Source organism: Hemitrygon akajei, chromosome 17, assembly GCF_048418815.1.
Source record: "Hemitrygon akajei chromosome 17, sHemAka1.3, whole genome shotgun sequence".
Classification (NCBI taxonomy): domain Eukaryota; kingdom Metazoa; phylum Chordata; class Chondrichthyes; order Myliobatiformes; family Dasyatidae; genus Hemitrygon; species Hemitrygon akajei.
Genome location: NC_133140.1, coordinates 25096016 through 25119515, shown reverse-complemented (window position 1 = coordinate 25119515; position 23500 = coordinate 25096016). Strand labels below are relative to the sequence as shown.

General features: G+C 43.6%; 1 protein-coding gene and 1 long non-coding RNA gene across 2 annotated transcripts in view; one reads left to right on the top strand and one right to left on the bottom strand.

Moving 5' to 3' along the window:
* LOC140740542 (adhesion G-protein coupled receptor G1-like) overlaps window positions 1-6863 on the top strand; it is a 43894-nt gene extending 37031 nt beyond the window's left edge. Inside the window, exons 8-10 of the mRNA XM_073069794.1 lie at window positions 2814-2913; window positions 4351-4628; window positions 5010-6863. Of these exons, the coding sequence (XP_072925895.1) occupies window positions 2814-2913; window positions 4351-4628; window positions 5010-5089 (458 nt within the window). The 3' untranslated portion in view covers window positions 5090-6863. The remainder of the gene's footprint in view (window positions 1-2813; window positions 2914-4350; window positions 4629-5009) is intronic.
* On the bottom strand, window positions 1364-21418 carry LOC140740543 (uncharacterized). The gene is made up of 3 exons (XR_012101875.1): window positions 21149-21418; window positions 5591-5736; window positions 1364-3097 (listed from the first exon to the last, which is right to left on the bottom strand). It is a non-coding gene; the product is annotated as an uncharacterized lncRNA (long non-coding RNA).
* Between the last annotated feature and the right edge of the window lie 2082 nt (window positions 21419-23500).

The window sequence follows — 23500 nt, the reverse complement described above, 5'->3', positions numbered from 1 at the left end:
TGCCAATCTGCAAATCTATGATAAAGTAATTATACCTTAACATTCACAATAAGGTACATAGTGTAATTACATATATCAGCGATTTGGGAGTGTGAGAAGACGTAGCTCACTCAGGTTCACCAACTGAGTTCATAAGGCATTGATTCATGGCAGTTTGGTAATTGAACAGTGATCAGGGTTGACTGGCAAGAACAAGTTAAAATAAGGCAGGGGCAAGTGGCACAGCCATTGTTGGAGTGGACAGTGTTAGAGTGGTAATTTGAGGATTTAGCTCTTTAAGGCTTCAGTGAGGACAGACTCGAGGGAAAAAGGCAAAAAAAGCTGTGGGTGGATTTTTTTTCCCAATCCATTTGTTGTTTCCTCCTTTATATTTGCACGGTAGGGATGCCAGACAGGGAATGCTCCTCTTCTGGGATGTGGGAAATCTTCCAGTTTCCCTGATGACTTCAACTGCAAGAAGTGCATCCAGCTGCAGTTTCTAACACTCCACGTTAAGGAGTTGGAGCTGGAGCTGGATGCACTGCGGATCTTTCGGGAGGCTGAGACAAAACATATAGAGAGGTCGTTACACCCAAGGTACAGGATAAAGGAGACTGGGTGACAGTCAGGAAGGGAAGAGGGGTTAAACAGCCAGTGCAGAGAATCCCTGTGGCCATCTCCTCAACAAGTATATCACTTTGGTGACTATTGGGGGGATGACTTAGCAGAGGAAAGTCACAGCGGTCAGGTCTCTTCCACTGAGTATGACCTGTCGTTGAGAAGGAGGGACAAGAGGTGAGGTGTAGTAAGTGGTGATTCATTAGTTAGGGGAACAGAAAGGAAGTTCTGTGGACAAGAACAAGATTCTCAGATGATATGTTGCCTCTCGGGTGCCAGGATCCGGGATATCTCAGATCGAGTCCTCAGCACTCTGATTTGGAAGGGTGAGCAGCCAGAGGTTGTGGTCCATGTAGCTACCAATGACATAAGTAGGAAAAGTGATGAAGTTCTGCAAAGTGAGTTCAGTGAGTTAGCTGCTAAGTTAAAGGACAGGACCTCTAGGATTGTGATCTCATGATTGCTACCCAGGCTATGTAAGGCCAGGACTAGGAAGGTCATACAGTTTTACATAGGGCCAAGGAATTGGTATAGGAGGGAGGGAAGCAGATTTTTGGATTAGTGGGCTCTCTTCCAGGGAAGGTGGGACCTATATAGCAGAGACACTTTGCACCTGAACAGGAGAGGGACTAAAATCCCAGCAGGAAGTTTTGATAGTGCTCATGAGACTAATGTTCTGAACTGTGAATATTTCAATGCAAGAAGTACTGTAGGAAAGGCAGATGAGCTCAGGACATGGATCAACACATGGAATTATGATGTTATAGCCATTAATGAGAATTGGTTGCAGGAGAGGTAGGATGGAAACCCAATATTCCAGATTTCTGTTGTTTTAGACACAACAGGACGGGAGGGATTAAAGGTGGTGTTACTAGTCAGGGAAAATGTCCCAGCAGTGCTCAGTCAGGACAGACTGGAGAACTCATCTAGTGATGCGTCATGGGTGAAACTGAGGTATAAAAAGATATAACCACATTAAAGGGGCTATATTATAGACTACACAACACACTGCGGGATTTAGAACAACAAGTTTGTAGAGAGGTTGCAGACTGTCGCACGAAACATAAGATTGTAACAGTAGGTGATTTTAATGTTCCACATATTGAATGGGACTCCCATACTGTAAAAAGATTAGATGGGATAAAGTTGTCAATTGTGTTCAGAACAGTTTCCTTAATCGGTACATAGAAGTCCCAATGAGAGAGTGTGCGATATTTGATCTCCTATTAGGGAATGAGATAGAACAGGTGACAGAAGTTTGTGTAGGGGAGCATTAATTTCAAACTAAAGATGGAAAAAGATAGATCTGGTCCGTGGGTTAAGATTCTAAATTGGTGAAAGACCAGTTTTGATGGTATCAGCAATGATCTGGCCAGTGTGGATTGGGATAGGCTGCTTTCTGGCAAAGGTGTAATTGGTAAATGGGAGGCCTTCAAAAGTGAAATTTTTTAGAGTACAAATCTTGTATTTGCCTGTTAAAATAAAAGGTAAATATAACAGGTGTCGGGACCTTTGATTTCAAGAAAAATTGAGGCCCTGGTTAAGAAAAAGAAGTACATAGCAGGTATAGGCAGGTAAGAACAAATGAAGTACTTATGGAGTATAAGAATTGCAAGAGGAATTGGCTTTGTGGCAGAAGCCAGAGAGTGGTAGTAGATGGTTGCCTCTCTGACTGGAGGTCTGCAACTAGGGGTGTGCCGCAGGGATATTTGGAGGATTTGAGTTATAAGGAAAGATTGAATAGGTTAGGACTTTATTCCTTGAAAAGTAGAAGATTGCGGGGAGATTTGATAGAGGCATACAAAATGTTGAGGGGTATAGATAGGGTAAATGCAAGTAGGCTTTTTCCACTGAGGTTGAGTGAGACTACAACTAGAAGTCATGTGTTAAGGGTGAAAGTTAAAATGTTTAAGGGAACATGAGGGGAAACTTCTTCACTCAGAAGGTCATGAGAGTGTGGAACGAGCTGCCAGTGAAAGTGATGAATGCAAGCTTGATTTCAATGTTTAAGAGAAGTTTGGATGAGAGGAGTGTGGAGGGGTATGGAAGGCTATGGTCCAGGTGCAGGTTGATGGGATTAGGCAATTTAAATGGTTCAGAACAGCCTAGATGGGCCAAAGGTCCTGTTTCTGTGCTGTACTTTTCTATGATTCTATATTTATCTGTGATAAACATTGATTATGTGATGAATACATGTCATTTTCTTCTATTGACAGGCATCCCTGCTGTGGTGGTGTCTTTGTGCATTGCAGTGGACAAGGACAATTATGGACAGTTTCAAATCAAAGTGCAGGACAATAACAGCTCTGTTTCCATGTAGGTCTGGTTAACCATGCCAACAGCAATAATGTTGATATTTATCTCCATTGCTCAGTCTGTGACGAGAATTTCAGCTGAACTAGATGTGTGTAGGTAGAGTCATACAGGCAAGAGCACTCTGAGGTTCTGAGTCAGCTGACATTGGGCATTAGATGGTGGCCACGTTACCACCCTGTGAAATCTGTCAGGAAACAGGTTCAGATTAGCTATGTTGTACCCAACAATCAAACATTCCACTGGCACTTTTTATCATGGAGAGACACTGGAGGGTGACCAGTAGGCCAGTAAAGCATCAATGTCTGTTGGGAAAAGGTACTGGGGAGAGCAGGATGGGCAGAGAAATAATGGAGTTGTTACAATTAAAGAGCTGTGTGAAATAGCAACAAGTTATACGTTAGTAACTCAGTATTAGCTGTAGAAACATCGTACAATTTTTGCCATTTCCTTTCCATCAACAAAGATGAATGGTTGCAGTGACTTAAACATGAAACAACATGTAGCATGTTATCTCAGGAGGTTCTTTATCAATTTTTCATTAACTCACTGCAATGAACAAATTTTCTTCTCTCCCTACCCCCTATCACAAATGGTGGATCTGCAAAGGATTAAGTTAAAGCCTTACTTGTAAAGAGGTGCATTTTTGGACTAGATGTCACTTTGCAATGACTGGTCAGGGCATGGAGCTTAAAAAAATATTGGGAAGTCATGTCGCAGAAGATTGGGCCTCATTTGGAGAATGATAGGCGGTTCTGGTTGCTGCATTACAGGAAGGATGAGGAGACTTTGGGGAGGGTGCAAACAAGTTCATCAGGCTGTTTCGTGGATTACAGAGTATTAGATACAAGGAGAAGGTTGGACAAACTTAGATTATTTTCTCTGGAGCATCAGAGGCTGAGAGGCAACCTGATAGGATGAAATAAAAGTATGCAAAATATAAACAGGATAAATATCAGAACATTTTTCTTGGGGCAGAAATGTTTAAAACTAGAGGGCATAGATTTATGGTGGGTGTGTGTATGGGGTGAGGGGTGGGGTGGCATAAAATTTAATGCATATTAACCAGGTAAGACTTTAGACACAGGGTGTAGAAGGCACTTGGAACTTACTGCCATGGGAGGTGATGGAAGTAGATAAAATTTTGGAGACATTTAGACAGGCACGTGATCAGGCAAGGAGTAGAGGGATATATTCCACATGCAGTGAGATGGGATTAATCTAATTTGACATTGGGATTGTGGAACAGGCATTGTGGAACAAAGGGTCTGTTTCTGTGCTGGTCTGTGTTCTGTGTTCAGAGACCTCGTGGTGTTAAAACATTTGTCCAGAGTGTTGGAGCTGGTTAGGCAGTGGATCAGAACACTGGATACAATAGAAAATTAATTCCAAACCAAATCAGCATATTGAATACTTCACTGTTTATATATTTTCACACAGGTGCTGGATAAGAAATAATATGGTCCATTATGTTACAAACTGTGGTTTTTTCGGCATGATATGGCTTTGGAACCTGATAATGCTAATCACCGTCTGTGTCAAGCTAGCTCAGATGAGAAAAGGATTCAGTTCTGTGTCAAGATCTGTGTGGAAGGATCTGTGGACGGTCCTTGGCCTCAGTTATTTGCTGGGCATCACGTGGGCTTTGCCATTTTTTTCACATGGACCAATGTACGTGGTTCAAACGTACCTGTTTTGCATCTTAAACTCCCTGCAAGGTTAGTGAGAGATTTACCAGGTATGTTGTGATAAATATAAGTTAGTGGCTATACATTGGTAACAAATCTTCTAGCGCTTGTGCAATTTTATTAACTTATTTTTTTCAATTATTTATTTGAATAATGATGGGAATTAATTGCAACATTTTTATTATACATTAGCAGGGGTTCCCAATCTTTTTATGCCATGGAGCCTTACCATTAACTGTGGACTCTATGGACATCAGGTTGGGAACCCTTGTAGGATACCCAGAGGGTATATTTGATATGTCTCATATTTTTATCCATTCCAAAACAAATATATTATCTAATTGTAGCTGCAGACAATTACTAAATAATGTTTACAATCTCAATGCCATTTTCTTCTTGAATCTTTTGCAGGGTTTTTTATATTCTTGTGGTACTGCACTGTAAAACTACCATCCAAAGAGCAAACTACAAATTATACATCAGATAAGTAAAGAAGGCATGGAAATGAAACTGGATTTGCTGGAAAAGACCCTGCTGATTATATACTTTAATTAAGAGCAGAATTTGTTATTTCAATTTGCCCTAAAAAATCAGAACTAATATCTTTGAATTCTCTTTGTATGGGTGACTTATATTTTACACTTGAGGGATAAAAAGGTTAATTAAAATTGATTGAACTAAAAAGTTATTCAGGTATCCAATTGCTGAGCTACAATGGGACTATCAAAGTCAATGCCATTTGGTGTGTAAGTTTAGACAGTAGTCAAAGTCTGAGGAATCAAATTGCTCAATATGTTTGAAAGGTATAACTGATTTAGAAGTGACCAGATAGTAAGTAATACTGAATTGGGTTTCAAATGCCACTTCCAATTTTACACTTAAACAATCATTTATGGCTAAAAGCAATGATTGCAGTGTTTAGTTTGTTACATGTTATGACCAAAATCACATACTACTGTAATTCCCAAATGTTCCCTTGTTTGTTGGAATACCTGATTTAAGTTTTGTATCATTTCCTGATAGGTTGAATTCTTTGTCATTCACAAACAGGCCAACGCCATTGGGGTTTGTCCTCACCCATCCCCTCTTTGAGCTTTCCACCACGAAGACAGTGGAATCAGACAGTTGCACCAATGTTCTGCAAAATTAACATTAGATTATGCTACAGCATAGCAGTTACCTTATTTCACAATGATATATCCTGTCTTATTTGATCAACTTCACAAGAAATATGTCTTAAATATATTTTTTCATGTTTTATTATGAATGACTTCCTAGTGACAGTTGCATATATTTATACAGGGCATTGAGATTTTACATGGTCATTTTGTATCTAATTCTATGTTGTAATGATGTCTATGTTTATTTATCGTAACCATTCCACATACAATGTGCTGTAATATTAAGATTTAATTCTTTTCATAACCTGCTTCAGGCCAACCAATAGAGTTCAGAACTGAAAATGTGCAGAATAACAGTTGATTCAGGTGAGGTACCTTTAGATGTGGTACCTTTCTCCTGCCTTGTTTGGACATTTGGTGATGTGCTTTGCTGAAGAACCGATGTATGTTGGGTAATACAATTCATCTTTGGCGACTAACATTTATGCAATGGTCTTTCACGGTTTCATCATCAACCCTTCCATTGGCAACTCGGAAAAATTAAACAGGACAATGTGATACAAATTGGATGGTAGAACAGAGTTTGACACCCCCACTCTGGTGAGTGGCAGAAAGGGTAACTCAACTTTACTCAGTAGGAAAGATGAAAGATCAGGAGGTATATAATAGCAGTGGGTGACTGGACCCTCCCTCATTTCTGCCTCGATGTCAGACTAGACCGTTCCTCAGCGTTGCATGGATTATAGCTCAGATGTTACTCCTGTGCCTTTTCAAAGAAGCCACAGGACCCTGCTACTCCAATAATTCTCACTCCCACCCAATTACCCCAAGATAACTTCATGGCTGCCCCATTACCCTAGGACTCAGACTCCTGTCCCAGTATTCCTGGGACTTGCTCACTGCTGCCCGGGAATTTCCAGTGCAGTAATAGTTACCAGAGAGTGCTGATTTGAGGTGCCAGCTAATTGAGAGTTTTCACCTAAACATTGTACTTTGTATATAGAATTCATACATAACCTGTGCTGTGAATACAATCAGGATATGTTGTATCTCTATTCATGGTACCAGCAAAACAACACCATCTCTCACAATGAATGGACCAACACCAGTCACATTCCCCCTGGCACATTACATGGATGAGGTGTATGAGAGGCTGTTACACAGGGCCCAGTCCCTCAGTGTCCAGGGATGGGGGATGGGGTGGGTTGCAGCTGTTGTGGATGAAAAGGGGAAACTGAGGCCCAAGCAGCCCCTCCAGGTCAGAATAAAGGAGCCCACCATACTCTCACAGAAGAGGACAGGTATCTCTGGATTCTGACCAATATTCATTGCTCAAACAACACCTCTGATTTGGCCACTAACACACTGTTGTTTCTTGCTGTGCCACATTGCCTGGTAATGAGTGACTGTGAATGGACGTCATTGCCGTGACCCACTTTGCTGTGACTGGAGGAAAATTTCTTTTGGTGTTAAGACTGATTGACATATACATAAACATTAGAATGTTACTCAGAGTGGAACTGAGTCTGATCTGGTGGTTTGTAAAGGGAATGAGTTTGATCCTTGTGACTGCGATTCCAATGGAGAGAATGTGTAAACATTGCAATTTATTTCATTTTGTGTATGGCAGCTTCTTTCCGCAACTTAAATAAAATGTATATAATAACATTTCTGCAGGGTTTTGGGTTACAAATATGGACCCCAGGATATGTCATAAACTGTATTTTCTCACTACATGGAAGGAGGCCACTTGGCCCATTCTGTATTTGCCAGCTCTTTGAGAAAGCCCATTAATCCTATTTCCCCAGTTATTTCAGTGTGTCGTGCCTCCCATACATACCTACCAACTCCACCCAGATTCCTTTCTCACTCGGCTCCCGTAGGGCAATTTCCAGTGACGAGTTAACCTACCGACGTACTCTTCTTTGGGATGTGGGAACAAATGGGAGTATCCTGCAGAAACTCCTGCAGTCACTGGAAGATCGTGCGGATTCCACACAGACAGCACTGCAGGACAGGGCTGAGCCTGGGTAGGTGGAACTGTGAAGTAGTACACTACCTGCTGAGCCACAGGTGGCAACAGCAATCTTATAGTGAAGGGCAGGAATGAGGAAGGGCCAGGATTCTGAAGTGAGTTACACGGTGAGTTTCTGTAGATCTCGTCAGAGAAGGAATTGCAATGAATATCCTGACCTCATGTTGCCCATCAAACAGATGCTCCTGTTCCATTTAAGAGTGGTGTTTAGGGTGTTTGTGGGTGTGTGGGGTGTTCAGGGATAGCACCTCTGGTGAGAGGGCTTGTCGTGACTATTCTGGAGCAGCACACTCACCTTTGGATGCCAGCAGACACTCAGCTCTCATCAAATAGTTGCCTGCATGCGACAGTGGCCACACCCCGGTACACTGTTTCTATGGGTGGGCTAAACCAGGACAGGGTAGCCGGTGGGCTTTGTATCCCGGAGAGATAGGGACATGCCTATCCAAGTATGTGAAGTCACCTCTGGTGGACTGGATGGATGAGATCCAATGGCTAGGAAGGAAATGCTGCAAGGCTTCATGGAGAGTGAAGCAGGTAACAGAGCACAGATAAGACATGGTCATCTATTGCAACCAAGGAAGCCCCCAGTTTGTAATGACCACTTGTACCACTGGACACGCACTTCAGAGGTCAAGAAAGCAGAACTGCCCCAGTGCAACAGCTTTTCCACGTTAAGAATTCTCCTCCACAGGTTTTCTGTTGTTATTGGACACAACGGACAACCAACCACTGTAGGGTGTTGGTGATTGCTGGCAAAGGTGCAGGATGGATATGAATCCCATTGCCAGGGTTCACTTCGACAATGACTAAATACACAAAGAGAAAAAGGATCTTCTGCTTTCCCAGTGTACATGACAAATAAACTCTTCTTGGGCTTCCTGTACCAGCACCTGGCTGGAAGCCCGGGAAAACTTTATACACAAAGAGTTTTTGAATTTCTATTTGTTTATTTGAAGAGAGATGGGTTGCTGCTGAAGGCTGAGGTGTTTAGGTGTCAAGATAACTTGCAGTAAAGTGACAGCATCTCTAGTTTGTCGAATTGTCCTTCCGTCCACTCCACCGACACTACTTGGGTCAATTCTGGAGGCGTCCATTAAGTGTTACTGCAGAATCAATTACCTCAGGGGTCTCAGATGAGGGAAATCTTCGGGAGAGGGCATCAGATTTTCCATTCTTGGAACCTGGGCGGAAGGGCAGTGTAAAATTGAATCTTGAGAAAAACAGGGACCAATGAGTTTGACGGGAGTTCAGACGATTGGCCATACGGATATATTCCAGATTCTTGTGATCAGTTCATACCAAGAATGGCTCCTTTGCTCCCTCCAGCCAATGCCTCCACTCCTCCAGAACTAGCTTCACAGCCAGCTGCTCCCAGTTTCCGACATCGTAATGGTCGGTACAACATTGTCAGCCAAAGGGCCTGTAAAGTGCTGCAGGTTTCTATGTTTTGCAGTCCTGAGTATTTTACGCAGCCTCACTGAGTAACCAAGTGCTCAACTGGCAGGGTGGTCAGCAAATATTTGAGGTATTTGACAATGTTTCTGTGGCATCTTGAAAGAGCAATCTACTTGGCATCATCCCTCTATGTCAATAACACTGACTGTGTGAAAAACACTTTGTTCCTTTTCTCAGTCCCTTAAACTTACTTCCCCTGGTTCAGCGATTCAGGAAGAGTTTCTTCCCCTCTGCCATTCAGATCCTGATTGGACATTGAACCCATGAACTAACCTCACTACTGCATTTTATTTATAGTTTCCCACTGTTATTTCACCTAACTTTTTAAATATACATAACGTCACATACAGTTTTAATTGTTATGTATTGCAATGTACTGCTACTGCACAATCACAAATTTCACAACATATGCCCATGATATTAAACCTGATTCTCATTCTGACCCCTCCACCAATAGAATGCAAACAGCCAAAAATCTGCAGATGCTGTTAATTCAAGGAACACACACAAAATGCTGGTGGAACGCAGCAGGCCAGGCAGCATCTATAGGGAGAAGTACAGTCCACGTATTGGGTCAAGACCCTTTGTCAGGACTAACAGAAAAAAGAGATAGTAAGAGTCAAGAGGGAGGGGGAGGGGAAGACCTGAAATGATAGGAGAAGACAGGAGGGGGTGGGATGAAGCTAAGAGCTGGAAAGTTGATTGGCAAAAGGGATACAGAGCTGGAGAAGGGAAAGGATCATGGGACGGGAGGCCTAGGGAGAAAGAAAGGGGGAGGGGAGCACCAGAGGGAGATGGAGAACAGGCAGAGTGATGAGCAGAGAGAGAAAGAAAAAAAAGGGAGGGGGATAAAACAAAAAAAACCTAAATATATCAGGGATGGGGTAAGAAGGGGAGGAGGGGCATTAACGGAAGTTAGAGAAGTCAATGTTCATGCCATCAGGTTGGAGGCTACCCAGCCGGTATATAAGGTGTTGTTCCTCCAAACTGAGTGTGGCTTCATCTTGACAGTAGAGGCGGCCATGGATAGACATATCAGAATGGGAGTGGGACGTGGAATTAAAATGTGTGGCCACTGGGAGATCCTGCTTTCTCTGGCAGACAGAGTGTAGGTGTTCAGTGAAACTGTCTTCCAGTCTACGTCGGGTCTCACCAATATATAAAAGGCCACACGGGGAGTACCGGACGCAGTATACCACACCAGCAGACTCACAGGTGAATTATCGCCTTACCTGGAAGGACTGTCTGGGGCCCTGAATGGTGGTGAGGGAGGAAGTGTAAGGGCAGGTGTAGCACTTGTTCTGCTTACAAGGATAAGTGCCAGGAGGGAGATCGGTGGGAAGGGTTGGGGGGGACGAGTGGACAAAGGAGTCGCGTAGGGAATGATCCCTGTGGAAATCAGAAAGTAGGGGGGAGGGAAAGATGTGCTTGGTAGTGCGATCCCATTGGAGATGGCAGAAGTTACGGAGAATTATATGTTGGACATGGAGGCTGGTGGGGTGGTAGGTGAGGTCAAGAGGAACCCTATCTCTAGTGGGGTGGCGGGAGGATGGGGTGAGAGCAGATGTGCATGAAATGGGAGAGATGTGTTTGAGGGCAGAGTTGATGGTGGAAGAAGGGAAGCCCCTTTTATTAAAAAAGGAAGACATCTCCTTCATCCTGGAATGAAAAGACTCATTCTGAGAGCAGATGCAGCAGAGATAGTGGAATTGAGAGAAGGGGATGGCATTTTTACAAGTAACAGGGTGGGAAGATGAATAGTCCAGATAGCTGTGAGAGTCCATGGTCTTATAGCAGACATCAGTAGATAAGCTGTCTCCAGAGATAGAGACAGAGAGATCAAGGAAGGGGAGGGAGGTATCAGAAATGGACCAGCTAAATTTGAGGGCAGGCTGAAAGTTGGAGGCAAAGTTAGTGAAGTCAATGAGCTCAGCATGCGTGCAGGAAGCAGTGCCAATGCAGTCGTCGATGTAGCGAAGGAAAAGTGGGGGATGGATACCAGTATAGGCCTGGAACATGGACTGTTCCACAAAGCCAACAAAAGGCAGGCATAGCTGGGACCCATACGGGTGCCCATGCCACACCTTTGAGATCTTCCTGGTGGAGGGGGGTGGAGGTATATAGGGACTGGTTGATGAACAATGAAAGACTTTCAAAGAGGTTTTTCACGGTACTCAACAACAGTATATTCCAGTTAAAAGCAAGAACAGTAAGGGTGGAGAGAGCCAGCCTTGGATAACTAAGGAAATAAAAGAAGGCACCAAACTAGAAGCTTGTACACACAAAGTCAACAAGAGCAGAGGGAAACTGGGAGATTGGGACATTTTCAAAAAGCAACTAAGAACCACGCAGTGAGCAATGAAGAAAAGCAAGCTTGATGATGAAAGTAGACTAGAAAAAATTATAAATACAGATAGTAAAATTTTGTATAATTATATAAAGTGGAAAAGGCTGGCTGAAGTGAACATAGCTCCTTTGGAGGACAAGAAGGGGGAATTGATATTGGGTAATGAGGAAATGACAGAGACTTTGAATGACCATTTTGTGTTGGTCTTCATAGAGTGCATCTCTAACATGCAAAAGAGAGATGATAAGGATGTGATGGAGGTGAGGACCTCGATAAAATAGCTATCACTAAAGAGCTGGTGCTGAACATACTTGTGTGCCTAAAGATAGACAAGTTCCCTGGTCCTGATGGAACGCAACCAAGGTACTGAACTAAATGACAAGAGTTATAGTAGAGGCTACTAGAATTCTCTGGACTCTAGGCAGGAACCAGCAGATTGGAAGATGGTGAATGCCAGGCCACTGTTAGAAAAGGATGTAGACAAACGGCAGGTAACAATAGGGCAGTTAATTTACCATCTGTGGTTGGGAAAATGCTTGAAGCTATCATTAAAGAAGAAATACATCCTTCAGGCAGATCATCATGGATTCAGCAAAGTCAGGTCCTGTTTGACAAACTTACTGGAGTTCTTTGAGGATATAATGAGTGCAGTAGATAGAGGGAAACTGATGGACAATATTTATTTGGATTTCTAGAGGCTTTTGATAAGGTGCCACATAAAAGTCTTATCCATAAGGTAAGGATGTATAGAGTTGGGGGTGATGTATTAGTATGGAGAGAGAATTGGTTAACTAACAGAACGCAGAGAGTTGTGATATGTGGGTGTTTCTCTGGTTGGCAATCAGTGCTGATTGGTGAACCACAAGGATCATTGCTAGCCCTGCAACTCTTCATTAAATACATTAACGTTCTGGAAGAGGGGACTGAGTGTACTGTATCTAAGTTTGCTGATGACACTAAATTGAGTGGAAAATCAAATTGTGCAGAGGATACAGAGAGTCTTCAGAGTGATATAGATAGGTTAAGTGAGTGGGCAAGAGTCTGGAAGATGGAGTACAATGTTGGTAAATGAGAGATCATCCGCTTTGGAAGGAAAAAGGAAAAAAAAAACATTACCTTAATGGTAAAAATTTGCAGCATGCTGCTGTGCAAAAGGACTTGGGAGTGCTTGTGCATGAATCACAAAAGGTTGGTTTGCAGGTGCAGCAAGCAAATGGAGTGTTGGCCTTCATCGCTAGAGGGATTGAATTTAAGAGCAGGGAGGTTATGCTGCAACTGTACAGGGTACCGGTGAGGCTGCACCTGGAGTACTGCGTGCAGTTCTGGTCTCCTTACTTGAGGAAGGATATACTGGCTTTGGAGGCAGTGTAGAGAAGGCTCACCAAAATGATTCCAGAGATGAGGGGCTTAGACTATCAGGAGAGATTGAGTCAGCTGGGATTGTACTTGCTGGAATTCAGAAGAATGAGAGGAGATCTTATAGAAACATAAATTTATGAAAGGGATAGATAAGATAGAGACAGGAAAATTGTTTCCACTGGTAGGTGAGATTAGAACTAGAGGACATAGTCTCAAAATTCGAGGGAGTAGATTTAGGACAGAGATGAGGGGGACTGCTTTTCCGAGATAGTGGTGAATCTGTGGAATTCTCTGCCCAATGAAGCAGTAGATGCCACCTCAGTAAATATATTTAAAATAAGGTTGGATAGATTTTTGCACAGTAGTGGAATTAAAGGTTATGAGAAAAAGGCAGGTAGGTGGAGATGAGTCCATGGCCAGATCAGCCATCATCTTATTGATTGGCAGAAGAGGATCAATGGGCCAGATGGTACCCTCCTGATTATATGTTCTTCTGAGTCCTGTTTGGGTTCCCTTTTGTACAGTACATGGCAAAGACAGCAGGATACCTCAACAGGAATAAATCCAGAGAAACTGCAATGTAAAATAAATGACTGAGAATGCAAAGGGTTGGTCAGTGACACAGTGTACCAAGTGATTCCCTGGGATGGCAGGACTGACATAAGAAGCACTGTTTGGTCAATGCAGGCCATATTTACAGAGCTTAGGGGTCAGAGGAGATCTCGTAGAAACCTGTAAAGTTCAAACATGGCCCGACAAATTATTTTCAGGCCAATAATTTTGAAGGTTGACTGTTCAGAATCAGCTTCACTATTCAGAGGCCCTGCTATTCAGGAGAAACTTCTTCAGTCAGAGTCTGGTGAATCTGTAGGATTCGCTACTTGAAGGCAGTGGAGGCCAAGCCTTTAAATGTGGTTGAGTTTGTGTTGGATACATTTCACAATGCCAGAGAGATAAGATATAGGAGTAGAAGTGGGTTGTTCTGCTCATCGAGTCTCACCACCACGATTCAATCATGGGCTGATCCAATTCTTCCAGTCATCCCCACTCCCCTGCCTTCACCCCACACCCTATGATGCCCTGGCTAATCAAGAAATTATCTATCTCTGCCTTAAATACACCCGATGACTTGGCCTCCACAGCCACTGGTAGCAACAAATTCCACAGATTTACTCCATTCTGGCTAAAGTAATTTCTCTTTATCTCAGTTTTAAATGAATGCCCTTCAATCCTGAATTCAGGCCCTCTTGTCCCTATCATGGGAAATAACTTTGCCATATCTAATTTGTTCAGGCTTTTTAACATTCGGAATGTTTGTATGAGATCCCCCATCATTCTCCTGAACAGGAATACAGCCCAAGAGTAGCCAGACATTCCTCATACAGTAACCCTTTCATTCCTGGCATCATTCTTGTGACGCTTCTCTGAACCCTCTCCAATGTCAGTACTGTATATCTGTTCTAAAATATGGAACCCAAAACTGCACACAATACTCCAAGTGTGGTCTCACAAGTGCCTTAAAGAGTCTCAACATCTCATCCTTACTCTTAGATTCTATACCTCTAGAAATGATTATCAACAGTGTATTCACCTTCTTCACAACTGACTCAACCTGGAGATTGAACTTCCAGGTATCTTGCACAAGGACTCTCAAGTTCCTTTGCATCTCTGCATTTTGAAATCTCCCCCCATCTAAATAATAGTCCCCCGTTTATTTCTTCCACTAAAGTGTATGACCATACACTTTCCAACACTGTATTTCATTTGCCACTTATTTACCCATTCCGCTAAACTCTCTCAGTTTCTCTGCAGGCTCTCTGTTTCATCAACACTACCTGCTCCTCCACTTATCTTTGTATAATCGGTAAATTTAATCACAAATCCATTAATACCGTAGTCCGAATCATTGACATACATCGTAAAAAGCAGTGGTCCCAAAACTGACCCCTGTGGAACTCCACTGGCAGCCAGCCAGAATGGATCCCTTTATTCCCACTTTCTTCTTTCTGCTGATCAGCCAATGCTCCACCCATGCTAATAACTTCCCTGTAATTCCATGGGCTCTTAAATTGCTAAGCAGCCTCATGTGTGGCACCTTGTCAAATGCCTTCTGAGAATCCAAGTACACCATGTCTACTGCATCTCATTTGTCTACCCTGCTTGTAATTTCATCAAAGAATTACAGTAGGTTTGTCAGGCAGGATTTTCCTTTCAGGAAACCATGCTCTCTTTGGCCTATCTTATCATGTGCCTCCAGGAACTCCATATTCTCATCCCTAACTATCGATTCCAATAACTTCCTAACCACTGAGTCATGCTAATAAAGTCTATAGTTCCCTTTCTGCTGCCTCCCACCCTTCTTAAATAACAGAGTAACCTTTGCGATTTTCCAGTCATCCGGTACAATGCCGAATCTATCGATTCTTGAAAGATCATTGTTAATGCCTCCGCAATCTCTCCAGCTTCTTCCTTCAGAACCCAAAGATGCATTCCATCAGATCCAGTAGATTTATTCATCCTCAGACCATTAAGCTTCCTGAGCACCTCTCAGTCATAATTTTCACTTTATATACTTCTAGCGTTTATATACTTAAAAAAGCTATTAGTATATTCTTTGATAGAAGTCACAAGCTTCATTTCATAATTCATCATTTCCTTCCTAATGACTTTCTTAGTTTCCTTCTGCAAGTTTTTAAAAGTTTCCCAATCCTTTATCTTCCCACTAGCTATTGCTTCCTTCTATGTCCTCTCTTTACTTTGGCTCTGACTTCACTTTTCAGCCAAGGTTGTGTCCTTCTTCTCTTTGAAAACTTCTTATTTGGAATATATCTGTCTTGCACTTCCCTCATTTTTCACAGACACTCCAGCCATTGCTGCTCTACTGTCCTTCCTGCAAATGTCCCTTTCCAGTCAACTTTGGTCAATTCCCCTCTCATGCCATTGTAATTTCCTGTATTTCACTGAAATAACAATATATCGGATTTAATTTTTCCCTTTCAAATTTTAATGTTAACTCAATTATACTGTGATCACTGTTCCCTAAGGGTTCCTTAACCATAAGCTCTCTTATCTTTGGATGTTCAGCTCAAAATGGCAGCCATCCTTTAGCCAAGTTTCAGAGATTATCACAATATCATATTTGCCAATCTGTAGCTGAATTTCAAGACCATCCATTTTATTCCTTATTCTGTGTGCATTCAGGTATAACAGTTTCATTTCAGTATTTGTTGCTCTCTGTTTTAACTGCACCATACCTCTATTACTCTGTAACTCACGCCACTGACTGTGATTACACCTCATCTCCTGCTTGTTCTTTTTATAATCTCTGTTGCATGCTATGTTCAATTTATTTCTGTTTTCCCCTTCCTTAACACTATCCCTCCATTCCCACCCCCTGTCTAATTAGTTTAGATTGAAGAAGATGGGAGAAGCTGGGAACAGGAGACTGAGGTGGATCAGACACACTCATGTTGGATGGTGAACAACTTCCGTTTCTTCTTTTCCCTAATTTTCTGAGCCTCCACTGTGCACAAACCACTCAGCCTCTCACCACAGCACATGGGGTCACCCTGGGGAACCTACCAGGAACACAGATACAAGGGGAATGTAACCCAGTCTCTCTCCCTCCCATACTACACAAAACTTGTTCCTCAAGCTTTTATGTGTGAAGTGATCTTTTCCACACGTTTGAAGCCCAGCTGATCAGATTTAAAGACACTTCACCCTGCTGATCGCAGAAGCTGAAGAAGTGGCCGGGACAGGACATGGAATTGGGAGGAGGGTTATCCGGTTCCTGGTAGGATTTGGAGAACACCAGCCCACACACCTTGGGCTAGAACAGAGCTGTGAAACCACTTACCTGGTGGATCTGACCACTCTTGCCATCAGTGACCTGACAAGCAACTCAAAATCAGGAAAACAATAGACAATAGGTGCAGAAGTAGACCATTTGGCCCTTCGAGCCTGCACCGCCATTTTGAGATCATGGCTGATCAATTCCTTATCAATACCCGGTTCCTGCCATGTCCCCATATCCCTTGATTCCCCTATCCATAAGATACCTATCTAGCTCCTTCTTGAAAGCATCCAGAGAATTGGCCTCCACTACCTTCCGAGGAAGTGCATTCCAGACCCCCACAACTCTCTGGGAGAAGAAGTTTTTCCTTAACTCTGTCCTAAATGACCTACCCCTTATTCTCAAACCATGCCCTCTGGTACTGGACTCTCCGAGCATCTGGAACATATTTCCTGCCTCTATCTTGTCCAATCCCTTAATAATCTTATATGTTTCAATCAGATCCCCTCTCAATCTCCTTAATTCCAGCGTGTACAAGCGCAGTCTCTCTAACCTCTCTGCATAAGACAGTCCAGACATCCCAGGAATTAACCTCGTGAATCTACGCTGCACTTCCTCTACAGCCAGGATGTCCTTCCTTAACCCTGGAGACCAAACCTGTACACAATACTCCAGGTGTGGTCTCACCATGGCTCTGTACAAATGCAAGAGGATTTCCTTGCTCTTGTACTCAATTCCCTTTGTAATAAAGGCCAACATTCCATTAGCCTTCTTCACTGCCTGCTGCACTTGCTCATTCACCTTCAGTGACTGATGAACAAGGACTCCGAGATCTCTTTGTATTACTCCCTTACCCAACTCTACTCCGTTCAGATAATAATCTGCCTTCCTATTCGTACTCCCAAAGTGGATAACCTCACACTTATTCACATTAAACGCCATCTGCCAAGTATCTGCCCACTCACTCAGCCTATCCAAGTCACCCTGAATTCTCCTAACATCCTCATCACATGTCACACTGCCACCCAGCTTAGTATCATCAGCAAATTTGCTGATGTTATTTTCTATGCCTTTATCCAAATCGTTAACGTAAATGGTAAACAGCTGTGGTCCCAATACCGAGCCCTGTGGCACCCCACTAGTCACCACCTGCGATTCCGAGAAACACCCATTCACCGCTACCCTTTGCTTTCTATCTGCCAACCAGTTTTCTATCCATGTCATTGTCTTCCCCCCAATGCCCTGAGCTTTGATTTTACCCACCAATCTTCTATGTGGGACCTTATCAAATGCCACCTGAAAATCGAGGTACACCACATCCACTGGATCTCCCCCGTCCAACTTCTTGGTTACATCCTCGAAAATCTCCAACAGAGTAGTCAAGCATGATTTGCCCTTGGTAAATCCATGCTGGCTCGGCCCAATCCCATCACTGCTATCTAGATATGCCACTATTTCATCCTTAATAATGGACTCTAGCATCTTTCCCACCACCGATGTCAGGCTGACAGGTCGATGGTTCTCTGTTTTCTCCCTCCCTCCTTTCTTAAAAAGTGGGATAACATTAGCCATTCTCCAATCCTCAGGAACTGATCCTGAATCTAAGGAACAATGGAAAATGATTACCAATGCATCCGCAATTTCCAGAGCCACCTCCTTTAATACCCTAGGGTGCAGACCATCTGGACCTGGGGATTTGTCAGCCTTCAGTCCCATCAGTCTTCTCATCACTGTTTCCTTCCGAATGTCAATCTGTTTCATTTCCTCTGTTACCCTATGTCCTTGGCCCATCCATACATCTGGGAGATTGCTTGTGTCTTCCTTAGTGAAAACAGATCTAAAGTACTCATTAAATTCTTCTGCCATTTCTCTGTTTCCCATAACAATTTCACCCAATTCATTCTTCAAGGGCCCAACATTGTTCTTAACTATCTTCCTTCTCTTCACATACCTAAAAAAGCTTTTGCTATCTTCCTTTATATTCCTGGCTAGCTTGCGTTCGTACCTCATTTTTTCTCCCCGTATTGTCTTTTTAGTTAAGTTCTGTTGTTCCTTAAAAACTTCCCAATCATCTGTCCTCCCACTCACCTTAGCTCTGTCATATTTCTTTTTTTTTAATGCTATGCAGTCTCTGACTTCCTTTGTCAACCACTGAGGCCCCTTTCCCCCCTTTGAATCCTTCCTTCTCTGGGGGATGAACTGATTTTGCACCTTGTGCATTATTCCCAAGAATACCTGCCATTGCTGTTCCACTGTCTTTTCTCCTAGGCTATCCGTCCAGTCAACTTTGGCCAGCTCCTCCCTCATGGCTCCATAGTTTCCCCTGTTCAACTGCAACACTGACACCTCCAAGCTGCCCTTATCCTTCTCAAATTGCAGATAAAAGCTTATCATATTGTGATCACTACCTCCTAATGGCTCCTTTACTGCGAGATCGCTTATCAAATCCTGTTCATTTCATAACACTAAATCCAGAATAGTCTTGTCCCTGGTCGACTCTTGTACAAGCTTTTCCAAGAATGCATCCCGTAGGTACTCTACAAACTCCCTATCCTGTGGTCCAGCACCAACCTGATTCTCCCAGTTCACCTGCATGTTGAAATCCCCCATAACTATTGCAACATTAACTTTGCCACATGCCAGTGTTAACTCCCTATTCAACTTGCACCCAATATCCATGCTACTGTTTGGTGGCCTGTAGACAACACCCATTTGGGTCCTTTTGCCCTTACTGTTCCTCAGTTCTATCCACACAGACTCTACTTCTCCTGACCCTATGTCCCCCCTTGCAAAGGACTGAATCTCATTCCTCACCAACAGGGCCACCCCACCCCCTCTGCCCACATTTCTGTCCCTATGATAGCACGTATACCCTTGTACATTCATTTCCCAGGTCAGATCTCCCTGCAGCCATGTCTCCGTTATCCCAACAACATCATAGTTACCCATTCGCACCTGGGCTTCAAGCTCATCTGCCTTATTTCTGACACTTCGTGCATTCAGATATAGAATTTTTAACCCATTTCTCCTCTCTCTGTTTGAATCGCTGCCTATTGTGCTTAACCCAGCTCCCCGAACTCCCATCGGGCTATACGCCCCTAGAATTTTGTTGTCCTTCCTACATTTACTTATTCTTGCAACACATTGAACTCAATGTTCCGTCAGACCATCCCTCTGAACACGAGTCCTCCTTCTCACTTGTTCTGCCCCACCTTCCTCTACTACACACTTAATATTCCGGAACCGTGTAGTCCCCACCTGTCCTTTATTCATCCTCTCGCTATCCTCTCTCACATTCTGGATCCCCGCCCCCTGCAAATTTAGTTTAAACCCCCCCCAAGAAGCTCTAGCAAACTTCCCTGCAAGAATGTTAGTACCGCTCCAGTTCAGGTGTAAACCGTCCCTTCGGAACAGATCCCACCTTCCCTGGAACAAGGCCCAATTATCTACAAACCTGAAGCCCTCCCTCCTGTACCATCCTCTCAGCCACGTATTAATCTTTATAATCCTCCTGTTCCTTGACTCACTCGCACGTGGCACAGGTAGCAATCCTGAGATTGTTACCCTGGTGGTTCTGCTCTTCAGCTTCGCACCTAACTCCCTGAACTCCCTACGCAGGACCCCCTCACTCATCCTACCCACGTCATTGGTCCCTACATGGACCACAACATCTGGATTCTTGCCCTCCCTCTCGAGAATAACCTGCACCCGATCTGAGATGTCTCGGACCCCGGCACCAGGGAAGCTACATACCATCCGAGACTCCCGATCTTCCCCACAAAATCTCCTATCAGCCCCCCTGACTATAGAATCCCCTATCACTACCGCTCTCTTCTCTTCCCTCCTCCCCTTCCTAATCGTGGGTCCAACCTCAGTGCCAGAGACAGGACCACTGCAGCTTGTTCCTGGTAGGTCATCCCCACCAACAGTATCCAAAACGGTATACTTATTTTTGATGGGAACGGCCACAGGGGTGCTCTTCTCTCTCTGTCTGCTCCCCCTGCCTCTCTTGACTGTCACCCATTTGCCTACCTCCTGTCTTTTCAGTGTGACTGCCTCCCGATAACTCTTATCTATCTCTGCCTCTGCCTCCCGAATGATCCGTAGTTCATCCAGCTCCTGCTCCAATTCCCTAACTTGGTCTGATAGGAGCTGCAGCTGGATGCACCTATTGCAGGTGTAGTCATCAGGGACAGCTGTGTTGACCCTGACCTCCCACATACTGCATACGGAGCACACCACTGCTCTAACCGTCTCCCCCATTACCTGATCCCAGATTAGCCAGAATAAATGAAAAGCAGGCTTCCTGCCAAAGCCCAGCACTCTGCTCCTGTGCACTCCGCTGCCCGCACCGACGCTGACCGCTCCTGAAAGTGGGTCGCTTTTTAAAGCCCGCGCTCACCGCTGACGTCACCCGCGCTTCCGCAGCTTTACCTTCCTCCTCAGGTATTTTCCAGGTAGGTCCGAGGGTCTCGGCCTACCTACAACGGCTGATCCTCCGATCTCCAGTCGTATGTCGATCACGAGCACTCCTTACTCCCGCTCCGCTGCTCGCACCGACACTGGTATGGTAGGTCTGAAGCACACAGAAGGAGGCCTATAAACTGCCTGACAGATTCAGAGAGTGTATAAATGCCTGCCTGCAATCTCATCATTCCTAAAAACTGGAATTTAAAACAACTTCCTTGTTTGCCTGCGCACCAACACCTCCATCACCAACAGTTAGGGGGACTCGGGCGCCTCCTAGTGTCTGCCCACAGTTTGTGTCTCAGGCACCAATGGTGCTCCAGACTTCTTAGTTTTAATTTTTAATTTCAAAATGAAAGTACTTACAGTACATCGGATCACAAGAACCACGACAGACCTGAAAGAAATCTATAAATTCTGACAGGCATAGACAGAGTATAGCTCGGGTATCTTTATCCTCAGGGGCAAACTATATTTTAGATGAGGGGAGTGGGGAAGTACAAAGGAAATGTGTGGGGCAAATACTTATTTACTCCACACAGAGAATGCTGAGTGCCTGGAATGTGCTGCCTCGGATAGCAGTGGGGTCTCCCGCTGACATCTCCCAAACCTGCACACGTAGGCATCCCCCCAGTCTCCACCCAGATAATAGAATCAGCTGCTGCTCATCCCAGACACATCACCTGCAGCCTATTTAACCCCAGTTCTCATCCACAGTCCTTGTTCACTTATCAAACCAGCTGGCCTCAACCAGTAGTCCTAGGTTTCATTCTCCCTGCCTGGAGTTTATCTAGTTTCTGTTGTGTTCAGTTAATGTTTTGTGGCCCCTTGTGGCTCATTACTTTGTGGTTATCATTCACTGCTAAGTCATCTCCATGGCTCCGCTTTTGGGACAAGTCTCTTCTACATTTCCTGAGTGACCCATCGATTGACCCAGCAGAGTATGCTCACCTAAATGAACTCATCCACTGACACAAGCACATGATCCAAAGAAAGAGCAGGAAGCCATTGGCTATCTGTCTGCAACTCTCATCCGAACTCTCGCCCTTGGTGTAGCATCTCTGCTCCAGTCAACCTCCTCCATCTGAGCCTCAGATGTGGTTCCTAAACGCTTCGATAGATTCCTAACTGGATGCTGCAACTTCCTGTCTTACATTTCAAGTTCCAGAGCCCAAGCTTGCCTTCCTCATCTTTCTCTTGACTGGGCGTGCTCTGTCCTTTGTCACTGCTATCTGGAATGATGAAACTATCACCTGCATGAAATCTGAGGACTTCACAACTGAGATGTGTTGGGTTTGTGACCATCTGGGAAATGGAACAGAAGCAGCAGAGCAGATACTTTGCCGATGTCAAGACTCACACTCTCCTCTGGATTGCACCAAGGAATTCAGGACCCTCGTGTTGGAGTGTGGTTAGAATGCAGAAGCACTGATGGGTCATTAGCATCACACCCTCTCCAAGTCCATGAAAGATGAACTGTACACCTGGGTGGTGCCCATCAGCATCAAAAGCCTTATCACTCTGATTGACAAGTGTCTTGTGGAATAACCCTCTAGCATCATCAGACAGAATCCCAGTTACGTTCTCAGAACTATTTCAAGTTGTTGGACCTCATCACCAATGCCTCTAGATCCATGCAGTTATAAAGAGCTCCCTTAACCCCACACTGTAAAGCAACTGACCTCCAATGTATCGAATGCCCATAGCATCAGGGAAATGGAACTTCCTTTTTCTTTTTCAATCTTTTATTGAATTTTTCAAAAACAGATACATAACAGTCATAATTGTACAAAGGGATTACATTGTTGGGAATTAACACAGAGTAAAAACTATAGGTAACACCAATATAATAGACCTCCCAAACCCTTGATATAAACAAGTTAAAAAAAAAATAAAAAGATGGAAAGAAAAACCCCAAATTGAAAAATAAAAAACAAAATAAACTAAACTAAACATGACTAAAATTAAACTAACAAAGCTGGGCTATTCTATTACATCAAAAAAAATCATTAGGGTCGTCAATTCCGTTCCTCTACTCAAATTAATGAATGATATAAAGGAATGGGAAAAGGTCAAATTACATTCTGTGAAAGTATTGAATAAAAGGCCTCCATGTTTCTTCAAATTTACCCAAGGGATCAAAGGTACCACTTCTAATTTTTTCTAAATTTAAACAGGATATGGTTTGAGAAAACCATTGGGATGTAATTGGAGGATTCATCTCTTTCCAATTCAATAAAATAAATCTTCTAGCCATTAAAGTAGCAAATGCAATCATCCGCCGATCTCCAGCGGGCAGATCAATCATTGGTAAGCCAA